The sequence below is a fragment of the Galleria mellonella genome, unplaced genomic scaffold, assembly GCF_026898425.1.
Source record: "Galleria mellonella isolate WM207_F2 unplaced genomic scaffold, CSIRO_AGI_GalMel_v1 utg158, whole genome shotgun sequence".
Lineage (NCBI taxonomy): Eukaryota > Metazoa > Arthropoda > Insecta > Lepidoptera > Pyralidae > Galleria > Galleria mellonella.
This window is the reverse complement of record NW_026442003.1, coordinates 914,028-933,521: the sequence shown is the minus strand read 5'-3', so window position 1 is coordinate 933,521 and position 19,494 is coordinate 914,028. Positions and strand designations below refer to the sequence as shown.

At 37.6% G+C, this 19,494-nt stretch overlaps 1 protein-coding gene across 4 annotated transcripts in view; it reads left to right on the top strand.

Annotated features, from left to right (window-relative positions):
* LOC113522153 (uncharacterized) overlaps positions 1–10,227 on the top strand; it is a 28,771-nt gene extending 18,544 nt beyond the window's left edge. For all 4 annotated transcript variants that reach the window (XM_052892324.1, XM_052892325.1, XM_052892323.1 and 1 more), the window contains 7 exons: positions 249–989; positions 1,806–1,990; positions 3,007–3,110; positions 3,750–3,902; positions 4,487–4,578; positions 5,872–6,032; positions 6,345–10,227. In XM_052892324.1, coding sequence (XP_052748284.1) covers positions 249–989; positions 1,806–1,990; positions 3,007–3,110; positions 3,750–3,902; positions 4,487–4,578; positions 5,872–6,032; positions 6,345–7,070 — 2,162 coding nt within the window. In that variant the 3' untranslated portion in view covers positions 7,071–10,227. The remainder of the gene's footprint in view (positions 1–248; positions 990–1,805; positions 1,991–3,006; positions 3,111–3,749; positions 3,903–4,486; positions 4,579–5,871; positions 6,033–6,344) is intronic.
* Positions 10,228–19,494: the final 9,267 nt, after the last annotated feature.

Sequence of the window (19,494 nt, the reverse complement as noted above, 5' to 3'; positions counted from 1 at the left end):
GTACTCAATAATCGATGGATGGGCAGCAGCGTCTTATCACCAAAAGCCTAACTGCGGTTTTACAACCCGCCTGCCAAGCGTGGCAACTAGCAAAATCCCCCATATGGGGAAGACCTATGTTCAGCAGTGGACAGCTAAGGACTAATTTATATTAATAATTATATCACTATGGTATGGCACACCACTATATTATGAGCCACGACCATCTCAATGGAACGTTATTGATGTAAAAATTATAAATTTTCCAGATCTATTCGCCGAATTTCGACCGCAATACTATTATCAAAACAGCAGAACAACAATTAACCCGTTCCAAGAAGAACGCACAACGAAACGACCTAAGCCCACATACAATCATAGAAATGACGATAGCGGTACAAACACACAAGAGAAAAGGAGACAGAATGCAAAACCATCTGTCTCAACCGACAGTGAAGGTAACAGTGAAAGGAATAGACAATCAGCTAAAGACAAAGCTAAGAGGAGAATTATAACATCAGCTCCAGTGTTTAATTTCAATTTCCTAACAACACCTAAGCCTACAAGGCGAACTACAAAAGCGACTACCAGAAACAGTCACAGTACAAACGCAAGAGAAGGCAACAGAAATAGGGAATCGGGTGTTTCCAACGGTGAAGGCGGTAGAAGAACAGCGTGGCGAGAGAACGACGCCAATTTCGTTGTCGATGATACTGCCAGTCCTAATTTTGGTACCACCAAAAATTATTATACTCAAAACCAGTATACAACATACAATCCGCTGTACAACGTTCCAGGAGTCAGACCAGCCGTGGTTGACTCGAATAGACCACCAATAACTAATAAACCAGCTACACAGAGACCCCTAGCGGTGTTCCCGAGACCTACGGACAGTAGCGTGATAAGGTTCCCCCAGGGACCAGATACGAGTCCTCCGTTGTTGACTGGCCCCGATGAAGATTCTATGAGCAGTGTAGAGAAAAGGAGATACATCGAAATCTCTGAAAGAAGTTAGTAATTTATTATATTCAAATTATTTTCTTCGTTTGTATTTGGTTCGAAAGATCATTAGTGTAAATAAAATTTAGGCATTCAAAAAAATATAAGTTTGGGTACTAATGATAAAGTATTGGATAGTTTTTTCTGGATATAGTCTCCTTGTTCAGTCAGTATCAAGTCGAATCAAAGTATTAATGTCGCATTTTAAAGCGTTATTCTCTGCATTTTTGGCACAAAACACGTCGATCGCAGCGCGCCTTATCGAGGTTACTGGTGACCCAAGAGCTGGTAGCTGCTTTGCCCAAAAGATAAGTTTGGCAATCCAATGAGGTAATGCTGCCAGTATCTTGGGTATGCTGCCTCGGTGTGGTGCGATGGGGGATTACTTATAATTAGTATTAGTATTTAAGGAATTTTATATTAACTTTAAAAAAAAAAAAACAAAACACCTGAATTCCCAGGAACTTTAACAACTTTAAGATTTTTTCAAAGAGTGAATATGACATGGTAACCCCGTCTGCGCTATCGATATACATTAGCGGGGCACCAGTGATGGATCATAGATGAGGATGTAACATGTTAGTTGGCCTCTCATGGCAAATTCAATGTTAATTAATCACGATAATTTCAAGGGGAAACCGTATTCAAGGGGAAAATCCCTTCTCCCAAATGTGAAGGGTATCGTGGTAGTCACAATGCACGTAATGTTTATGGTGCTGTTCGTGTCTATGGATGATGGTTACCAAACTTCATCTAGTTTGGGTTATCATCTTGTTAAAGATTTCATATTCTGTAAGAAAACTTAAAAGATTTTTAAACCGTTTCAGTGTGTGACAAATATAAATCGAGAAGTGTAACGAAGCTGCAAGCGATTCCACTATTACCGTCGCCAGATCCTGTACAATTTAATGTGACTCAATGTGCCCCCCCAGTCCCACTAGTAGTTGGGGGAAAAGTGGTCAGTATACGAGAGTTCCCCCACATGGCTCTGCTGGGCTGGACGAAATTGGAGGTATGTTTAAACTAATATTTTTAAAAGGTAAGATTTTTCTTGTTTTCAACGGATAAGTAAAAAATACATATTTTTAAATTTCTTAGATTGGAAGTCGATCTTGGGATCCTAAAGCCGCAGTCAAGCGTTGTCCCACTGAGCAGTCACGACTCTTGTTTCGAAAGTGTTTCAGAAAGTGTTTCAGTATGTTACCAGAATGGTAACCCTGTCTGCGCTTTCGGTATACGCTTGCAGGGCACCAGTGATAAATGATTGGTGGGGATAAAGGCAGACCAGTTGGCCCATTGTGAAGAATTTAACAAGAATTGGTTAATTCTGATGATAAACGATGGTTTCCAGGAGGAACCGCGTGGAGGTCGACTTGATAGGGTGTATTGTTAGCAATGGAGCTATTAGAACCCATTACTAACAATCCCTCTGTCATCTGCTTAGGTACCTTTGTCCCAACCGTATTTCTCCCGAGAAGCAGTTGTACTCGCATGGCTGTGTTTCGGTTTGAAGGGTGGCATATGGCAGTAAATTTACAGAGTACGGAGGCATAATACCACAACATCAGCCGTTAACGGTCTTGTGCTGTACATAGGCCTCCCCCATAAAGGTTTTGTCAATAGTTGACACGTTTAGCAGGATAACACCTTAGTCCTCAGGAATTGCAAGGTATCAGGCAACTAGTGCATTTTAATGTCGACAATGCTGTTCATGTCTATAGGAGATGGTTATCATTTCACACCAGGTAGATTGTCAGTGTTTACCATTCCATCATCATCATCATCATCAATCATATCAGTTATTTTCTGTCCACTGTTGAATATAGGTTTTTACTATTCCATCATCATATGAGCCTTTAAATATCTACTGCAGAACAGAAGTTTTCCCTATATAGGCTTAGCGACCACAATTAGGCTTTAGAGATGTTTTAAGAGGGACGCTACTGCTCATCCCTCCACCATAAGCTCCCTTTGTTTACTCCCTTGTTTGTTATTCTATGCTGGATTAAAATATATTTGCGTTTTCAGAATGGTGGCTACGCTTGGAAGTGTGGGGGCTCTTTGCTCAGTGACAAATTTGTACTCACAGCAGCCCACTGCGCCTACCAAGAAAAAGACAATACTGTTGTCCCGTAAGTGTTCTGTTTCATATGTCATTTATTATGTCATCATCATCATATCAGCCTTTAACTGTCCAGTGCTGAACATAAGCTTCACCTTTGGGGGGTTTGTCAGTAGTTATTATGCTTTGCAGATGGGTTGGCAACCGCAGTTAGACTTTAGAGATGTTTTAAGAGGGACGCTGCTGCCCAACCCTCGCCCTCCCTTAGTTAATTCTTACGACACCCACGGGAAAAGAAGGGGTGGCCTATTCTATGCCGAGACCAAACGGTTATTATTTATTGTTCTATATATTGGCAACACTGTAACATTACCGAATGGTCGTCTGGAACTGTAACACTAACATGTCGTCTTCTTTTTTTTATATCACTGAGGTGGTAAACAAGCATTTTTTTATTGAAGAGTTCCCTCTTGTCGGTGCAACTAATTCATGCATCTTCTTCCAGCCAGCTCTATCCCAGGCCATATCCTTGATCTCCCTAAAGACATCAAAGATATGGCCTGGGATAGAGCTGGCTGGAAGAGAATGCATGAATTAGTTGCACCGACAAGAGGAAACTCTTAAATGAACAGAAGACTAACAAAATGGATTTTGTTATTTGATAATTGATAATATTTTGAATTAAAAACATGTCTTAATCTTCTGCCAGGGGTGCTCCAAGAGTAGTCCAGCTGGGGTCCTCGTATTTGGACGACACCGGTGCTTTGGTTGTGAAGGTGGCAGCCGTGTACCGCCACTCGAAGTATACTCAGACCAGATCGTACTTCGATACTGCATTGGCGAAGTTGGCTAAAACTGTAACGTAAGTGTTATTGTAATATTAAACTTCAAGTCAAATCCTTTGCGCGGCAGGTGGGGAGAGAATGTTAGTCTTGGAGACTGCCTTATTACTAGATACATCAGGGTGACCTCCACGCGGTCTATTTGAAAATCATTGTGGTTATTTCTTGTCAAATTCTTTATTAATTTGCATGTTTTCTTACCATGTAAGTCAACAATATTGCGATATGGCATTAAGCTCGCTACTTGTACAAAGTTTTATTGTGCAATAAAGAATGCATAATTAGGCATGCAAAATTTAAAACTTAAAAACTTAAAATTCGTAATGTTATATATATATATATATATATTAGTTACAATTCTGGCGCTAAATAGATAACGCCATTTTCTTCCTCAATCCAAAGTTTGCCCGGAAAAAACATGAGCAGTACCGTGGACATAACAGAGTATACTGTTTCGCCCATGATACCTTCCATGCATTTCTTCTAGGACTAAGGTATTATGCCTCTGTACCCTGTAAATTCACCTCATACGTGTAATGTATGTTTATCTTAGTATTATTCTTTAAGCGGTGCATTAAAGAGTAAATGAATAAATCTTCTATAGGTTCTCCGAAGTCATCCAACCAGCCTGCCTGGGAGTACCGCCCTCGGTTGGAGAACACGTAGTGGCCACAGGATGGGGGCGCACCGAATATGGTAAAGTTAACCTGAATCCTTTAATTTATTACTTAAAAATCACTTATTGAACAAAGCCTATTACACACTAAACGATTACTTGAATAACAAACGTGCATGGTGTTAGTCGATCATGCACGGGCTTTTAACGACCATATAATTTTAGACATAGTACGTTTAAATAAATACTCATAATGTTAACAGAGATTGAAAAGAGTAACTGTTGAGTTTCTTGCGTACTCTTCTCAACAGATAAGACCTTCCGAACCTTGCATTGATAAAAAAATGACAATTTAAAAGTTCTCGTAAACAGGTCTATAGAAATAAAAATGATTTAAATTTAATACACCCTGTATGTATTGTCTTTTTTTTTATACCACTGAGGTGGCAAACAAGCATACGGCCCACCTGATGGTAAGTGGTTACCGTAGCCTATGAACACCTGCAATACCAGAGGTATTACGCGCGCGTTGCCGACCCTGAAGAAACCTCTTTACCCCCCTTTTGAAGAACCCCATGCTGTAGTCTCTTGGGAAAACCTCGACAGGGAGCTCATTCCACAACCTGAGTGTCTTTTGTTTGTGTATATATTGCTGCGTGGTCCTGACATAGAATGGGCCACTAGGCCACCCCTACTTTTCCCATGGGTATCCTAAGAAGTGACTAAGGGAACTTAACGATCGAAGGTTGGGCAGCAGAGTATGTCTTAAAACATCAACAAAGCCTAATTGCGGTTGTTACTCGCCTATAAGTGTGGTAATTATTGGCAAAACCCCCCAATGGGGGGAGGACTATATTCAGTAGTGGACAGATAATGGCTGATATGATGATTTATTTATTATAACATTACATCCACACAATTGAAGTGCCTCTGAGTATGTTTTTTATATTTTTTTTTTATACAACTTAGAATGGTAAACAAGCTGACAGCCCACCTGATGGAAAGTGGAAACCGTCGCCTATAGACATAAGCAGTATCATGAACATAACAGTGTATACCGTTTTGCCCATGATACCCCTCATGCGTTGCCATTCCCGAGGACTCAGGTGTTATTCCTCTGTACCCTGTAAATTCACGCCATATCTCATCCTTCAAACCGAAACACAGCCGTGCAAACACAACTGCTCCACGGTAGAAACGAATGGGATAGAGGTACTCAAGCAATCGACTTTTGTACAAAATCTCCCTCTGCTAAAGAGGACATTCCATCTTCATCCATTAAAAAAACAGCACATATGCATTTTATTCCATAGTAAATGTACCACTGCCACCTCCTCATTAAGGTCAGTACTGATGCAGACTTTTGTTTCCAGGAGGCGATCAATCTTTGGAGTTGCGGAGCGTATCAATTCCTGTATGGGACATGGCAGACTGCAGACGAATACTGGGCGTCACGAGGAAGCTACCCGAAGGTCCATCTTCAGATAGCCAAGTCTGTGCTGGTGACAAGAATGGCGGAAAGGATACTTGTCAGGTACTTAATGTAGAGGTTTTCTCAGATAACAATATGGGGTTCTTCAAAAGGACGTATTAGGGGTTCTTCAGGGTAGGCAGCGTGCATGTAACATTACTGGAGTATGCAGGTGGCTATAAACTTCAATAAACGTTTATCATCATACGGGCCATATGCTTGTTTTTTTTTTTAATGGATGAAAATGGAATGGTAACCCCGCCTGCGCTAACGGTATACGCTGACGGGGCACCAGTGAGGGATGATACGTAAGAATGAAAAGGCGCGTCGCGATAGGCCGATTAGCCTACCTAACTAGTCTGTACAAATTTTCAGGGCGACTCCGGAGGACCAGCCCAGCTCAGAGATGGCTGCGTGTGGCGAGTGGTCGCCGTCACTTCAGTTGGAAGATCATGCGGTGCTGCAAACACACCAGCCTTGTACGCCAAAGTCGATAGAGCATTCATAGCCGCTGTCGTATTTGGTGATCAAGCTAATACCCATAACAGTGATAGACAGAACAACTACGACAGAAATCAACAAAATAATGATAATACACGATATAATAATAATAATAATTATGACAGAAATAACGAGAATAATAATTACGATAGAAATAATCAAAACAATAATGATAATAAGAGACAAAATAATTATGACAGTGGTCAGAGTAATTACAATGGTCATAGGCAACAAAACAATTATGATGCAAATAATGGAAATGATAATTATGGCAACAACAATGGACAATCGAATAAGAGACGACAGGATAATAATTATGATAGAAATAATGAATATAATTCGAATGCTAATACAAATTTTGGAAATAATTATAACAGTGGCGGTGAACGTAATCAAAATAATAATTTTAGAGTCGTAGATTTTAGTCGTCCCACAACGAAAAATTATAGATACGATAATTATAGAAACGATAATTCGGGTGAGAATTCTAGAAGTAGTAGTTATAGACCAGATTATAATGTTAACAGACAGAAAGACAAATATAGAATTAGTGGTCATAGTCCATCTGATGAAGATATCATTTATTGGCCTGATGCTTAAAAATAAATTAATTTAAACAAACAATACGAAGTATAAGAAACCTAATAAGTCTGAAGAAAATGTCTGGTGTAAGTTTATAACTGATGCTTACAGTAACTTTGCAATTGCGTGTTAATTTATAAAAACAATTTATAACAAATGTGAATTTGTTAGGTACCCATAACCGGCGAGCGTGTATGAAAAGATTGATAAATGTGGAAGAAGCGAAAGAGGTTTGTTTGAATCGAAGCATTTGGCGTTCAATTGTTTTTGCCTACCCTAATGGGAGACAGGCGTGACAGATATGTATGTATGCATGTATGTATGTATGTATGTATGTATGTATGTATGTATGTATGTATAGATGGATGTTTGTTACTTTTTCAAGCAAAAACCACTGGATAAATTTTAATGAAATTTGATACCCGGATTAGAAGATAAAATATTTTATGTACATATTTACACAGGTGAATACGGTTTACGGTTTAAGACATTTATTTCTCTAAAGATAAAAGAAATACGAGCGGTAAAAAAGGATTTGAAAAATCCCAAAGCGCAAAAATTAAGCAAGTGCAAAGTTTAATAAATTTATATGCAACGAATTCTATGATCAATGTTTAATATCACCTTCAGAGAACATTTTAAATAATCAATCAAATAGATAGATAGATACTCTTTATTGTTTTCTTTAAAAGATAACAATAGTAATCTTATTATAAAAAGATACTAACAGTTTCAAGAATTATTGAATATTGTTCAGTTATTTTTGAAAATTGGCAGAATAACCTGAAGTTGGTTACACTTTGATGAGTTTCTGAAAGAAAGAACTTTACAAACACAAGAGACATTATTGAAAATTGTTCAGTTGTTTTTGAAAATTAACGGAAAATACCGAAGTTTTTGCACTTTGATGTGTTTCTAAAGGGACGAATTTTACGCAGCATAAGAGACTTTATTGTAAATTGTTCAGTTCAGTTGGATTTGAAAATTAACAGACAATTACGACGTTGACACACTTTGATGAACTTCAAATGAACTTCAAGAGAAGTTTCATCAGATTTTTTGATATAACGAAATGATATTATAAATATCTGTACAGAAAATTACGGGTACCTTTGAAATCTACAGGATGAAAACTTATACAGCAACATCCTATAATTAATGTTCTACCAGGGAAACTAAACAATGCCCCCCAAAGAGAAACGGGTTGAAAAACAACAAAAAATCTAGCCTCCCATACTAACTTGACAATAGCAGATACCCTGATAGTACTATTACTAAATATTGGAATTCGTCAGGCTGCAAAACCTGTAACCATAGATTTATTTATTTTTTATTTACCACATTACAAAAAGTGTTTCGTACAAAATGCGGATTTAATGCGGATATAACATTCTCTGCCATGGATTTAATGCTATATAACAGTCAACTTTTGGCTGTATCAATAAAAAATAAATAAAACCACTCCTTCATTTTGAAATTTTATTTCAAACTAGCGGCCCGTCCCGGTTTCGCACGGATGCCGGGTGGATACAAATACTGGTAGTTCGAATTACTAACAATCCCTTCCTTCCCTCCCCCCATATATGTATATTAGCGAAAGGAATTTAGAAGTCTAGGGCCGTAAAGGGTGGCCAAAAGGAAACAATTGAGATGCGTGCCAATTTCAAATTTGGTAAATAAAACAAAAAAAAACTTTGTACCAATTTTTACGAAAATTGCGCGAACGGAGGAGTATGAAATTTGGCACACTTATAGTTTATATAGAGAAGGAGTGCAGAATGATAACATTTTTTTTTAAATTATGCATAGAAAATACATTAAATCAATAAAAACACTACACACATACACACACTACACACACATACACACACTACACACACATACACACACTACACACACTACATACACACACTACACACACATACACACACTACACACACTACATACACACACTACACACACATACACACACTACACACACATACACATACACACACTATACTCTTGTGTTTATTGTTAAAGTCTGTGGTCAAATTGAAAATAGATTAATATTGTTTATCCTTAATATTATTTGTCTATAGTCTTAATTAATGTCAAACTGAATATAAAATGTCATAACAATTATAAATTAATTTATATGTTATGGTCGAATTTCGACCACGCGGCGACCACTAGTAATATAAAAACTATAAATATTATGTACGATCTGTACTCCACAATCTTTTGTTATGTTCTATTTAAATACAGCGTAAGCTATTTCAGCTATGTATTGATATATAAGGTGTTACCAAATTATCTGCATTCCCTTTAAGGGGATATAGTATTACGCATATACGTTATTATAATGATAGAATTTCGTGTCGCAAATGTCATACAATTTATTAATTCATACAAAAAAAAAATCCTTAATATATGTAAAATTTTCATCCTGTGTAAAAAGTGCCTTTTAAAAAACGCTACGCTAAAACTGACGGAGTGAGCGCGACCAACGATGTGATAGAGACAAGTATAGTTATGAGGACGTTTTACAAGCAATGAAGAAATTCAAGTATTTTATTATTTTTTTTAAATAATTTCATATTATTTCGACATGAAATTCCTTTTTTATCGTAATGTGTATATCTAATACTATGCCCTGTAGCAAGGAATGCAGATAATTTGGTAACACCTATTAGATTTAAACTCTTTTTAATAAAGATATATTTTAAATTAACAGTTAGGACTTAACGCGATGTAAAAGCTTTTACAGATAGTTCAGGGCCTCTAGACAAGTGGCAAGCGAATTCGTCGATAGAATCGACTCCGCTAGCAAGTACGTGAGTTAGAATGAGTCACCCGGCGTTGCTATCTCATTCTGTCTCACAGACTCGCTAGCGATGTCGATTCCATCGACGAATTCGCTTGACATTTGTCTAGAGGTCCTGTTGTGGTCACGACGTGGTGCAAACCACGTTGAAACGTTGGCAATAAAAAAGCAGATATGTAGCTACTATTTACCTGTAAAGATTTTTACGTCACGTTAAGTCCCGATTGTATATTTTAAATGTGTGTAAACGATACGAATGTTTAAAATTAGATATATTTTCCTCCGATTATGCTCAGGTCAAGTCTAAGTATGTTTATTTTAAGTTAATTAATTTTGTACAGTATTTTTTAATAAAATATGTTTTTAATATTGTGTTTTTTTTTTTTTATTTCCAATCGATTTTAAAAAGAAGGAGGTCAAGGTCAATTCGGTTATATTTTTTTTTATATATTTATTACCTCAAAACTCTGTCTGTTGTGTACCGATCTGGAAAATTGTTTTCTTACCTGAAAGGATATACTTACAGAATAGTCCTGAAGAAATGTTATGAAAATTAACCGATTACATATATTTTATTTCATACGACAGATAAACTCTCTTTTACATTTGTAATATTTTCAACCGATTTTAAAAAGAAGTTTCGCAATTTAGGTGTATTCACATACACACACATACACACACACACACACACACGCGCACACGTACACGCACACGCACACGTACACATAGTCTGTATTTTGTAATTAACTTTGCCTAAGTTATATATTAGAAATAAGTTTTAATGTTAAGTATATTCTTGCACTTGATATCTCATTATTGTTATCTGTGTATTATAACACTAATTGGTTGCCTTGTATTTGTGTAGTCCATGGACATGGGGCACTAGTGACTTGTAGTACAGGTTCTTCTAAACCTACCGCAAGCACCAGTCTCTCACAAAATTGGTCTTCATATCAAATTGTACCTCAAGTTGTCACTTTATTTTACCTTTTGTGAAGAGAAAATAAACCATTCATTCATTTATTCTTTAATTTTTTTTTTATGTTTGTTAACTCATAACTCCGTCAGTTATAAACTGACTAAGAATTTTTTTTTATCTGCAAGGATATACTTACAGATTGGTAACGGTTTAATGGTTTAATTAAAAATCTTATTTTTTTTGCCTTTAACTGTCCACTGCTGAACATAGGCCTATCCTATAAGGCATGAGATCGCTCTTACCGATAAGGCCGCCCATTGTTCTCTCAGTGTAATTGTTTTCTTGTAATTGTTTGTATCTATAATAAGTTTACTATTGTAATCTCATGGAGGAAACAATAAAGAGTATCTATGTATTTTTTTTGTTTAATGGATGATAATGGAATGGTAACCCCACCCGCGCTATCGGTATACACCGACGGGGCACCAGTGAAGGATGATAGGTGAGGATGAAGTAGGTCAGTTAGCTCATCGTGATGAATTCAACGAGAATTGTTCACGATAGTTTCCAGGGGGAACTACGTGGAGGTCGACCTAGTAAAGCATATTGCTAGCAATGGGGCTGTCAAACTCCATCGCTAACAATCCCTTTCCCCCCAGTATCTATTTATTTGCCAGTTTATTTAGATTACGTCATCATAAAAAAAAAAAAAACTATTGAGTACTGTTTCGCCCATGATACCCCCCATGCGTTGCCATTCCTGAGGACTCAGGTGTTATTCCTCTGTACCCTGTAAATTCACGCCATATCCCACGTTTCAAACCGAAACACAGCCATGCAAACACAACTGCTTCACGGATAAAACACGTGTGGGATAGAGGTACCCAAGCAATCGACTTTTGTACAAAGTCTCCCTCTAGTTGTGAATCTTCTTCATTTGAAAGCGTCATCGCCGAATAAAGAGTGGTCAAAATCGTTTTGAAAGACAGAAAATTAACGCGTAATATGTAAAAATATGTATATACGTAAAACCGGTGAGGTGGGAGAAAAACGCACACAGTTCCGTACATTTATATATATATATATATATATATATATTTATTTATTTATATATGTATTCTTTATTGCATTAAAACATACAGTAACAACAATAAGTTAATAACAATGTTAGCAAAGGCGAACTTATCTCTAAAAGAGATCTCTTCCAGTCAACCTAACGCAGTGGCATAGGAAGCAGTGAGTGGGCAGTAGTAGTGCTAAACGGAAAGTACAATAAATATTTACATATATTACAAAATTATTATTTATTCAATCACGGTGGTTTCCAGGAGGAGCCACGTGGAGGTCGACCTGATAGGGTGTATTGCTAGCAATGGATCTATTAAGCCCCATTACTAACACCCCCCCCTCCGGACAAAGGGTTCCTTTGCACCTTTTAAGTACGGAATCTAAAAATCGTACCTACACGCAATCTTTCATGTTATACGTCAGTAAATTAACAATTTTGAACATTGTTAACATCAATGTATGTATGAAAAAATAAACAAAATGTATGGCCACTTGAGTTCTGTTAACAGTAGGTGTCTATTGTAAATTTGTGAACATTTAAACAAGTGTTTTTAAATTGTACATCATATTCAAACATATGTACTTGTGTATATAATAAAGCTATACATTATTTTATTTTATTAATATAATAAAATTTTTTAACTGGTCGGTGTCTGTACATGCGAGATCATCATCATCATCACCATATCAACATAACTTTCGAAAAAAGAGCATATTCCTTTTTAAAAGGCCGGCGGCACACCTGCAATGCCGTTAGTGTTGCGGGTGATCATGGGAGGCGGTAGTCGCTTACCATCAGGTGAGCCGCATGCTCGTTTGCCCCTTGTGTTGTTAAAAAAAATATCAGCCTTTTTTTTATTGGATGACAATGGAATGGTAACCCCGCCTGCGCTAACGGGATACGCTGGCGGAGCACCAGTGAATGGTGATCGATGAGGATGAAAACAGGACAGTTAGCCCATCATAATGAATTCATCAAGAATGAATTCATCATGATAGTTTCCAGGGGGAACCGCGAGGTCGACCTGGTTGGGTATATTGCTAGCAATGGGATTCTTAGTCTCCATTACTAACAATTCCTTTCCCTCCAATATGAGCCGTTAACCGTCCACTGTTGAATACAGCCTCCATTAAGCAATTTTACTAGTAGTTGTCACGCTTGGCAGGCGGATTGGCAACCGCAGCTAGACTCTTAGTAATATCTTAAGAAAGATGCTACTTTTTTTTATAGGTGATAATGAAATAGTATAGCACTATCGGTATACACCGGCGGGGCACCAGTGAAGGATAATAGGTAAGGATGAAGCAGGTCAGTTAGCCCATCGTGACGAATTCAACGAGAATTATTCACGATGGTTTCCAGGGCGAAGCTCGACCTAATAGGACATATTGCTAGCAATGGGGCTGTCAAACTCTATTGCTACCTGTCCGTTTCCCCCCAGAGAGATGCTACTGTCTGTCCCTCGACAATTAAGCTCCCTTAGTCGCCTCTTCCGACACCTACAGGAAAGGAAGGGGTGGCCTATTCTACGCCGGGACCACACTGTTTAAATGGGACATTTAATAAAAATTGATAGGGGAAGTCTTATCAAATAGGGAAGATCAAAAGATGTTAAAAAATAAATATTTAGAAATTTTGTCTGTCTGTCTGTTTGTTTGTATGTTTGTTCCGACATCACGCAAATACTGCTGTACCAATTTAATGCAAATGTGAATGGACTATTCTTGGACTCGCTAGCTTCATCTTTGACCACATTATCGCTTACCATCAGGTAAGATTCTGGTCAAACGTGTCACCCTTTCAATGATAAAAAAATGAATAAATAAATAAATATTTTTTTTATGCAAGTTAGAATGGCAAACAAGCTGACGGCCCACCTGATGGAAACTGGTAACCGTCGCCTATAGACATGAGCAGTACCGTAGACATAACAGAGTATACAGTTTCGCCCATGATACCGCCCATGCGTTGCCATTCCTGAGGACTCAGGTGTTATTACGCGTGTAATGTAACATGCCATTAGCTACAACTTGTACAAACATGATTTTGAATTATTTAAAATAAGAACGACGTCATTGCGTTTTTTTTTCTTAAAATAACATTTTTATAAAAATATCTCGTATTAAATAAAAACAGGTTGGCTGTGTACACAAAAAAAAAAAAACTAAACAGTTACAGACATACATTTGAACATAGATTAAAATATTTACATAATCGGTTTTTTTTTATCATCACTACATAGTATAAAACATAGTCGCTTCCCGTCTGTCTGTCCCTTTGTACGCTTAAATCTTTAAAACTACGCAACGGATTTCGATGCAGTTTTTTTAATAGATAGAGTGATTCTAGAGGATTGTTTATAAGTATAATACATGCATAATATTGTAGAGAAACACTGACAAATTTATCGTACTTATAAGTACGTTACGATAAATTAAAAAGACATATATTCGAAATTGTATGGTATATTTTGTTTTATTATTATTTAAAGGGCTTTTACCTTCTTCAGGTATATCAGCCCTATCGTACCCTGAACTGATTTCTCAAACAAAACTTTATCTATTTCCCTAGACGCGGAAAGAGAAGAATTAATGGGCATCAATAATTTACAGAGATGTTCAAAAACTTCTGGTTTAAGTTCAGCTAACATGGATTGAATAAGACCAACATTAAATTTATTTAATTAAAAGTGGCGCGTGAGTTCTTCTCTTTCCTTCGTGTTAATACGACACTCTAATAGAATATGATGCATATCATCGATGGTATTACAATGGGGTGACAAGGACTTTCCCATCATATAGTATTGCACCAGTGTGAAGCTGGGGCGGGTCGCTTGTGTTTTTTTAATATAATATTACGGATATTATAAATTATAATACAGCCATATGCCATATATATATATACCAGAGGGAGACTTTGTACAAAAGTCGTTTTCTTAGGTACCTCTGTCCCATTCGTGTTTCTACCGTGAAGCAGTTGTGTTTGCATGGCTGTGTTTCGGTTTGAAGGGTGGGATATGGCAGTGAATTTACAGGGTACAGAGGAATAACACCTGAGTCCTCAGGAATGGCAACGCATGGGGGGTATCATGGGCGAAACAGTATACTCTGTTATGTCCACGGTACTGCTCATGTCTATAGGTCTATAGGTGACGGTAACCACTTTCCATCAGGTGGCCCGTCAGCTTGCTTGCCATTCTAAGTTGTATAAAAAAAAATAACCGACTTCAGAAAGAAAGAGGTTTTCAATTCTAGTTTATGTATGTTTGTCACCCCATAACTCCGTCAGTTGTGAACCGATTTGAAAAATATTTTTTTTATATATTTTTTTTTATACCACTGAGGTGGCAAACAAGCATACGGCCCACCTGATGGTAAGCGGTTACCGTAGCCTATGAACGCCTGCAATACCAGAGGTATTACGCGCGCGTTGCCGACCCTGAAGAAACCTCTTTACCCCCTTTTGAAGAACCCCATGCTGTAGTCTCTCGGGAAAACCTCGGCAGGGAGCTCATTCCATAACCTGAGTGTTCGTGGGAGAAAGCATCTCTGAAACCGCGTTGTACGCGACCATTTAGGCTGTAAGGTATGAGGGTGAACTCCCTGTCAATGGCGAGCCGTACGATGATAGAGAGTGGCCGTAGGCATCATATTGAATAATTCCTCTGAGCACAATCCGTTGTATAAGCGGTAGAACACGCAGTGCATAGTTAATACTGCATATGAAAGTACTGAAACTTACAGATTAGTCCCATAGAGCTATTATCAAATTCAATTTAGTAGTTTAGTTTTTAGATCAAAATAACTGGTTTTGCACAACTAAGGTTTGTGGGACATAATATTTACTTATTAAGTAGCTTAAAAAAAAACAAAACCAACAGTAGGGGGATATTTACTTAATATGGACATATCGAATTTCGCCATACGATATATCGGACTAATTCGATCGTTTGACAAATAGTTTTTTTATTCGATACATCGATATATTTATAAAAATGTCGAATTGATTAAATCTGACTGGTAATTAGTAGAGATGAAACGGATATTCGATAGCTATTGAATATCGATTAATTTAACCCGGATATCGAATAGTTATTCGGTATTCGGCTTATACGGCTTCAAAAATTAAAATCCGGCCGGATACCGAATCATAAACGAGTACCTGGCCAGATAATGAATTAAAAAAAAATTTGACGTATAAACTTTCCGACATAGAATGTGCCACCCCTTCTTTTTTCTATTAAAACATCTGTAAAAGCCCAACTGCGGTTTGCAGATGGTTTGATGACAAGATGGCAAGCGGTTGCCAACCCGCTTGCCATCTTGCAATCCTATTGCGTAATACAAAAATCGCGATTAAAAAACAGGGATTGATTGTAAAAGGGTGAAAATTTGAAGTTGTATATATTTTTCAATGCTAAAGCATAAAAAAATTAAAACAAGTAATTTTATCAAAAAATTAAAAATATTTAGGCGTGGGTCACCCTTATCATTGGGGGGTATGTAAAATAGATGTTGGCCGATTCTCAGACCTACCCGATATGCACGCAAAATTTCATAAAAATCGGTAAAGCCGTTTCGGAGGAGTTTGGTAACAAACACCGCGGTAACAAACAAATTATCAGCGGTGGACAGTTAAAGGCTGATATGTTAATGACGATGACATGACTTGATCCCATCGTTACCTTTTTACCATCGTACCTCTCGCCATATTAATTTGCCTGAAGATACCTCGTTTAGAGGTGCAACACGTGTCACAAAACATACGTGGACAGAGTGGCTGTCGGAGACTGATAGCTAATATGGAAGATTGTGGTACTTCTGGTAGTAATAGTGGTCAAACTTCGAGTGTTGGCAGTTGCACACATACTAATGGTAGCGGAATTAAACAAAATAATTGTAACCGACTTACCAGTGATATGGACTTCTGGACAACAACACCTAGTTCAAAATTTCCATTAATTTTTTTTTCAAAAACTCACGCCTCGTACCGCGGGCCGCAGCTCGCATAGTTCGTGTGCGCTTTTCAAGGCACTTTCTTCTACGCACAACCATTCTTTGGAATTAACTTCCAGCAGCAGTATTTCCGAACCGATACGACATTATAACCTTCAAGAAAAGAGCATATTCCTTTTTAAGCACACCTGCAATGCCGTTGATGTTGTGGGTGATCATGGGCGGCGGTAGTCACCACCAGGTGAGCCACATGCTCGTTTGCCCCCTGTGTTGTAAAAAAAAGACATTGATACGGGAAGGAGTGTTGGCGGAGATCTTTAAATGGCGTATAATGTATTTTACCTTTTCAGAGTCGACATGAAATCATATTATGTGTATATTTGTTGTCATATAACCAAAAATATATTTACATCTGAATGCACCTGTCTCTGTATTAACAGTTGCATTGGTTTTTATTATAACTCTATTGTTATGTTAACAATACTTGCTAGAACTACTTCCAAAATGTGTGTCTTATATGGATTCGTCTGAATATTTTGGGATTAACAAACTACAGAACGGACTAAATGTCTGAAAATGTTCTTTAATAGGCAACAATTGTTTTGAAGATTAAATTATGAAACGGTAATCTTTGTCGTCTTCTGGTCCTGGTACAGAATAGGTAATCCCTTCCTTTCCTGTGGGCGACTAAGGGAACTTACTGCTCGAAGGATAAGCAGCAGCTTCCCTTTTTAAACATCACAACATAATTTATCCCTGTACCAAATTTCATCCAAATCCGTTTAACAGTTTGTACGTGAAAGAGCAACGAACATCTATCTATTCATTTAGGATGTTTTCTTTATGATTCTTTTTTTAATGATCGATATCGATATACGCTGGCGGAGTACCAGTGAGAGATGATAGGTTAGGATGAAAGCTGGTCAGTTATCCTATAGTGTCAAATCCAAGAATCAATTACGATAGTTTCCAGGTAGAACCGCGTGAAGGTCAACTTGACGAGGTATATTTTTCTAATATGGGAGCATGGATTCCTATAAAGGTAGAGGAAGACCTAAAAAGACATGGATGGACTCTATGAACAATGATATGGCCAGAGTGGGAGAGAATTTTTTTGTAAAACACAGAGTGCAAACGAGCATGTGCCTCACCTGATGGTAAATGGCTACAACCGCCCATGATCACTCGCAATATCAGAGGAATTATAAGTGTTGCCAGTTTTTTCTAAATTGAATATGGAAACATCTGCGAATCGAGAAGAACGAGAAGAGAAAATCATATTAAACCGACTCTAAAAACAATTGGGATAAGGGACAACATAAAGATAATGGCATATATCCATTCTTGAAAGTGCTGTTCAATTTCGAGAAGCCATAAGAAGCTATTCTAAAAAGAATAAATTCAGCAATGTACACATTATTCAATTTCTGTTGACACAGATGCATGTTTGCATAATTAGTGATTAAAGTAGGTAGCCCTGTATTAGTTGCGAGTTAGATAATTTCCTCCGTCTTTACCTGTAGTCTTTATATAATAACAAAAACACTATGTTTCCTATTTAAGAGCTGCGCTCTTGTCGGTGGAGCTCTTGCCACTCACTACGATTTTCAGCGAGTCCCTTCACCTCTTGATACGACACGACACCAACTCCTTCCTTGATCTGCCTGATGTAACTATGCCTTGGTCTCCCTCTTCCCCTCCTTCCTTTCATCTTACCTTCTATTATAATGTTCATAAGTTCGTCGCGTCGTATCAAATCTCCTAATATTGTTTTCCCTTCTGACCTCAATAGTTCTTATAATTTATCTCTCTTCCTCAACAAAAACACTGTGCATTGCAATTTTTGAATGGCAATTTGATAATGCAGTTTTTAAAACCACGCCTATCCTCTCATCATTAGCGTCTCATTGGCGCCTCTGTTGATAAATGCTTTATGAGACATTTTGCTATATGGTGGAAAATAGTGTCCACCTATGTAAAGTCGGGTATGAACAGCACCACGGACATCACTGAATACATGGTTTTGCCCATAATTCATGAGGATTAAGATATTATGCCTCTGTAGCCTGTAATTTCACCGCCATATCCTAGCCTTCAAACCAAAACAGTCATGCAAGCACAACTGCTTCACGGCAGAAACACGGATAGAACAGAGATATTCATGTAAACGTGTAAGTCTCCCCCTGAAGAATAGAACAGTAACTCCCTCTGTACTGGAATAGACACAGTTTAGCTGATTTAGGCGAATTCACCAAGAATTAACTGGTAGTGGCTAATTCTAAGCTGTGTGTATCCTGGCATAGAATTGGTCATCCATTCCTTTCCCGTAGATGTTGTAAAAGGCGACTAGGGGAACTTAATAATCGAGGGATGGACAGCAGCGTTCCTCTTCAAACATCACGAAAAGTTCTCGGAACGGTCCTGTTCCTTATGGATATCTATGGTGGAGGCCTATATTCAACAGTGGACAGGAAACAGCTGATATGATCATAACGATGATGCTTAAAACGAATGACCCTTTATCATTCATTCTATGTCACCATAAAAAAATATATAACTAAACTTGTAAAAGAACGGACAGACCGTTTTCAGTTTTATACAGGTATGTCGTATAAGCCTATATTTGCTTTAATATCCGTGGTTTTATTAATATACCATGCCATGAACAAACAGAATGTTAAACACGTCATACT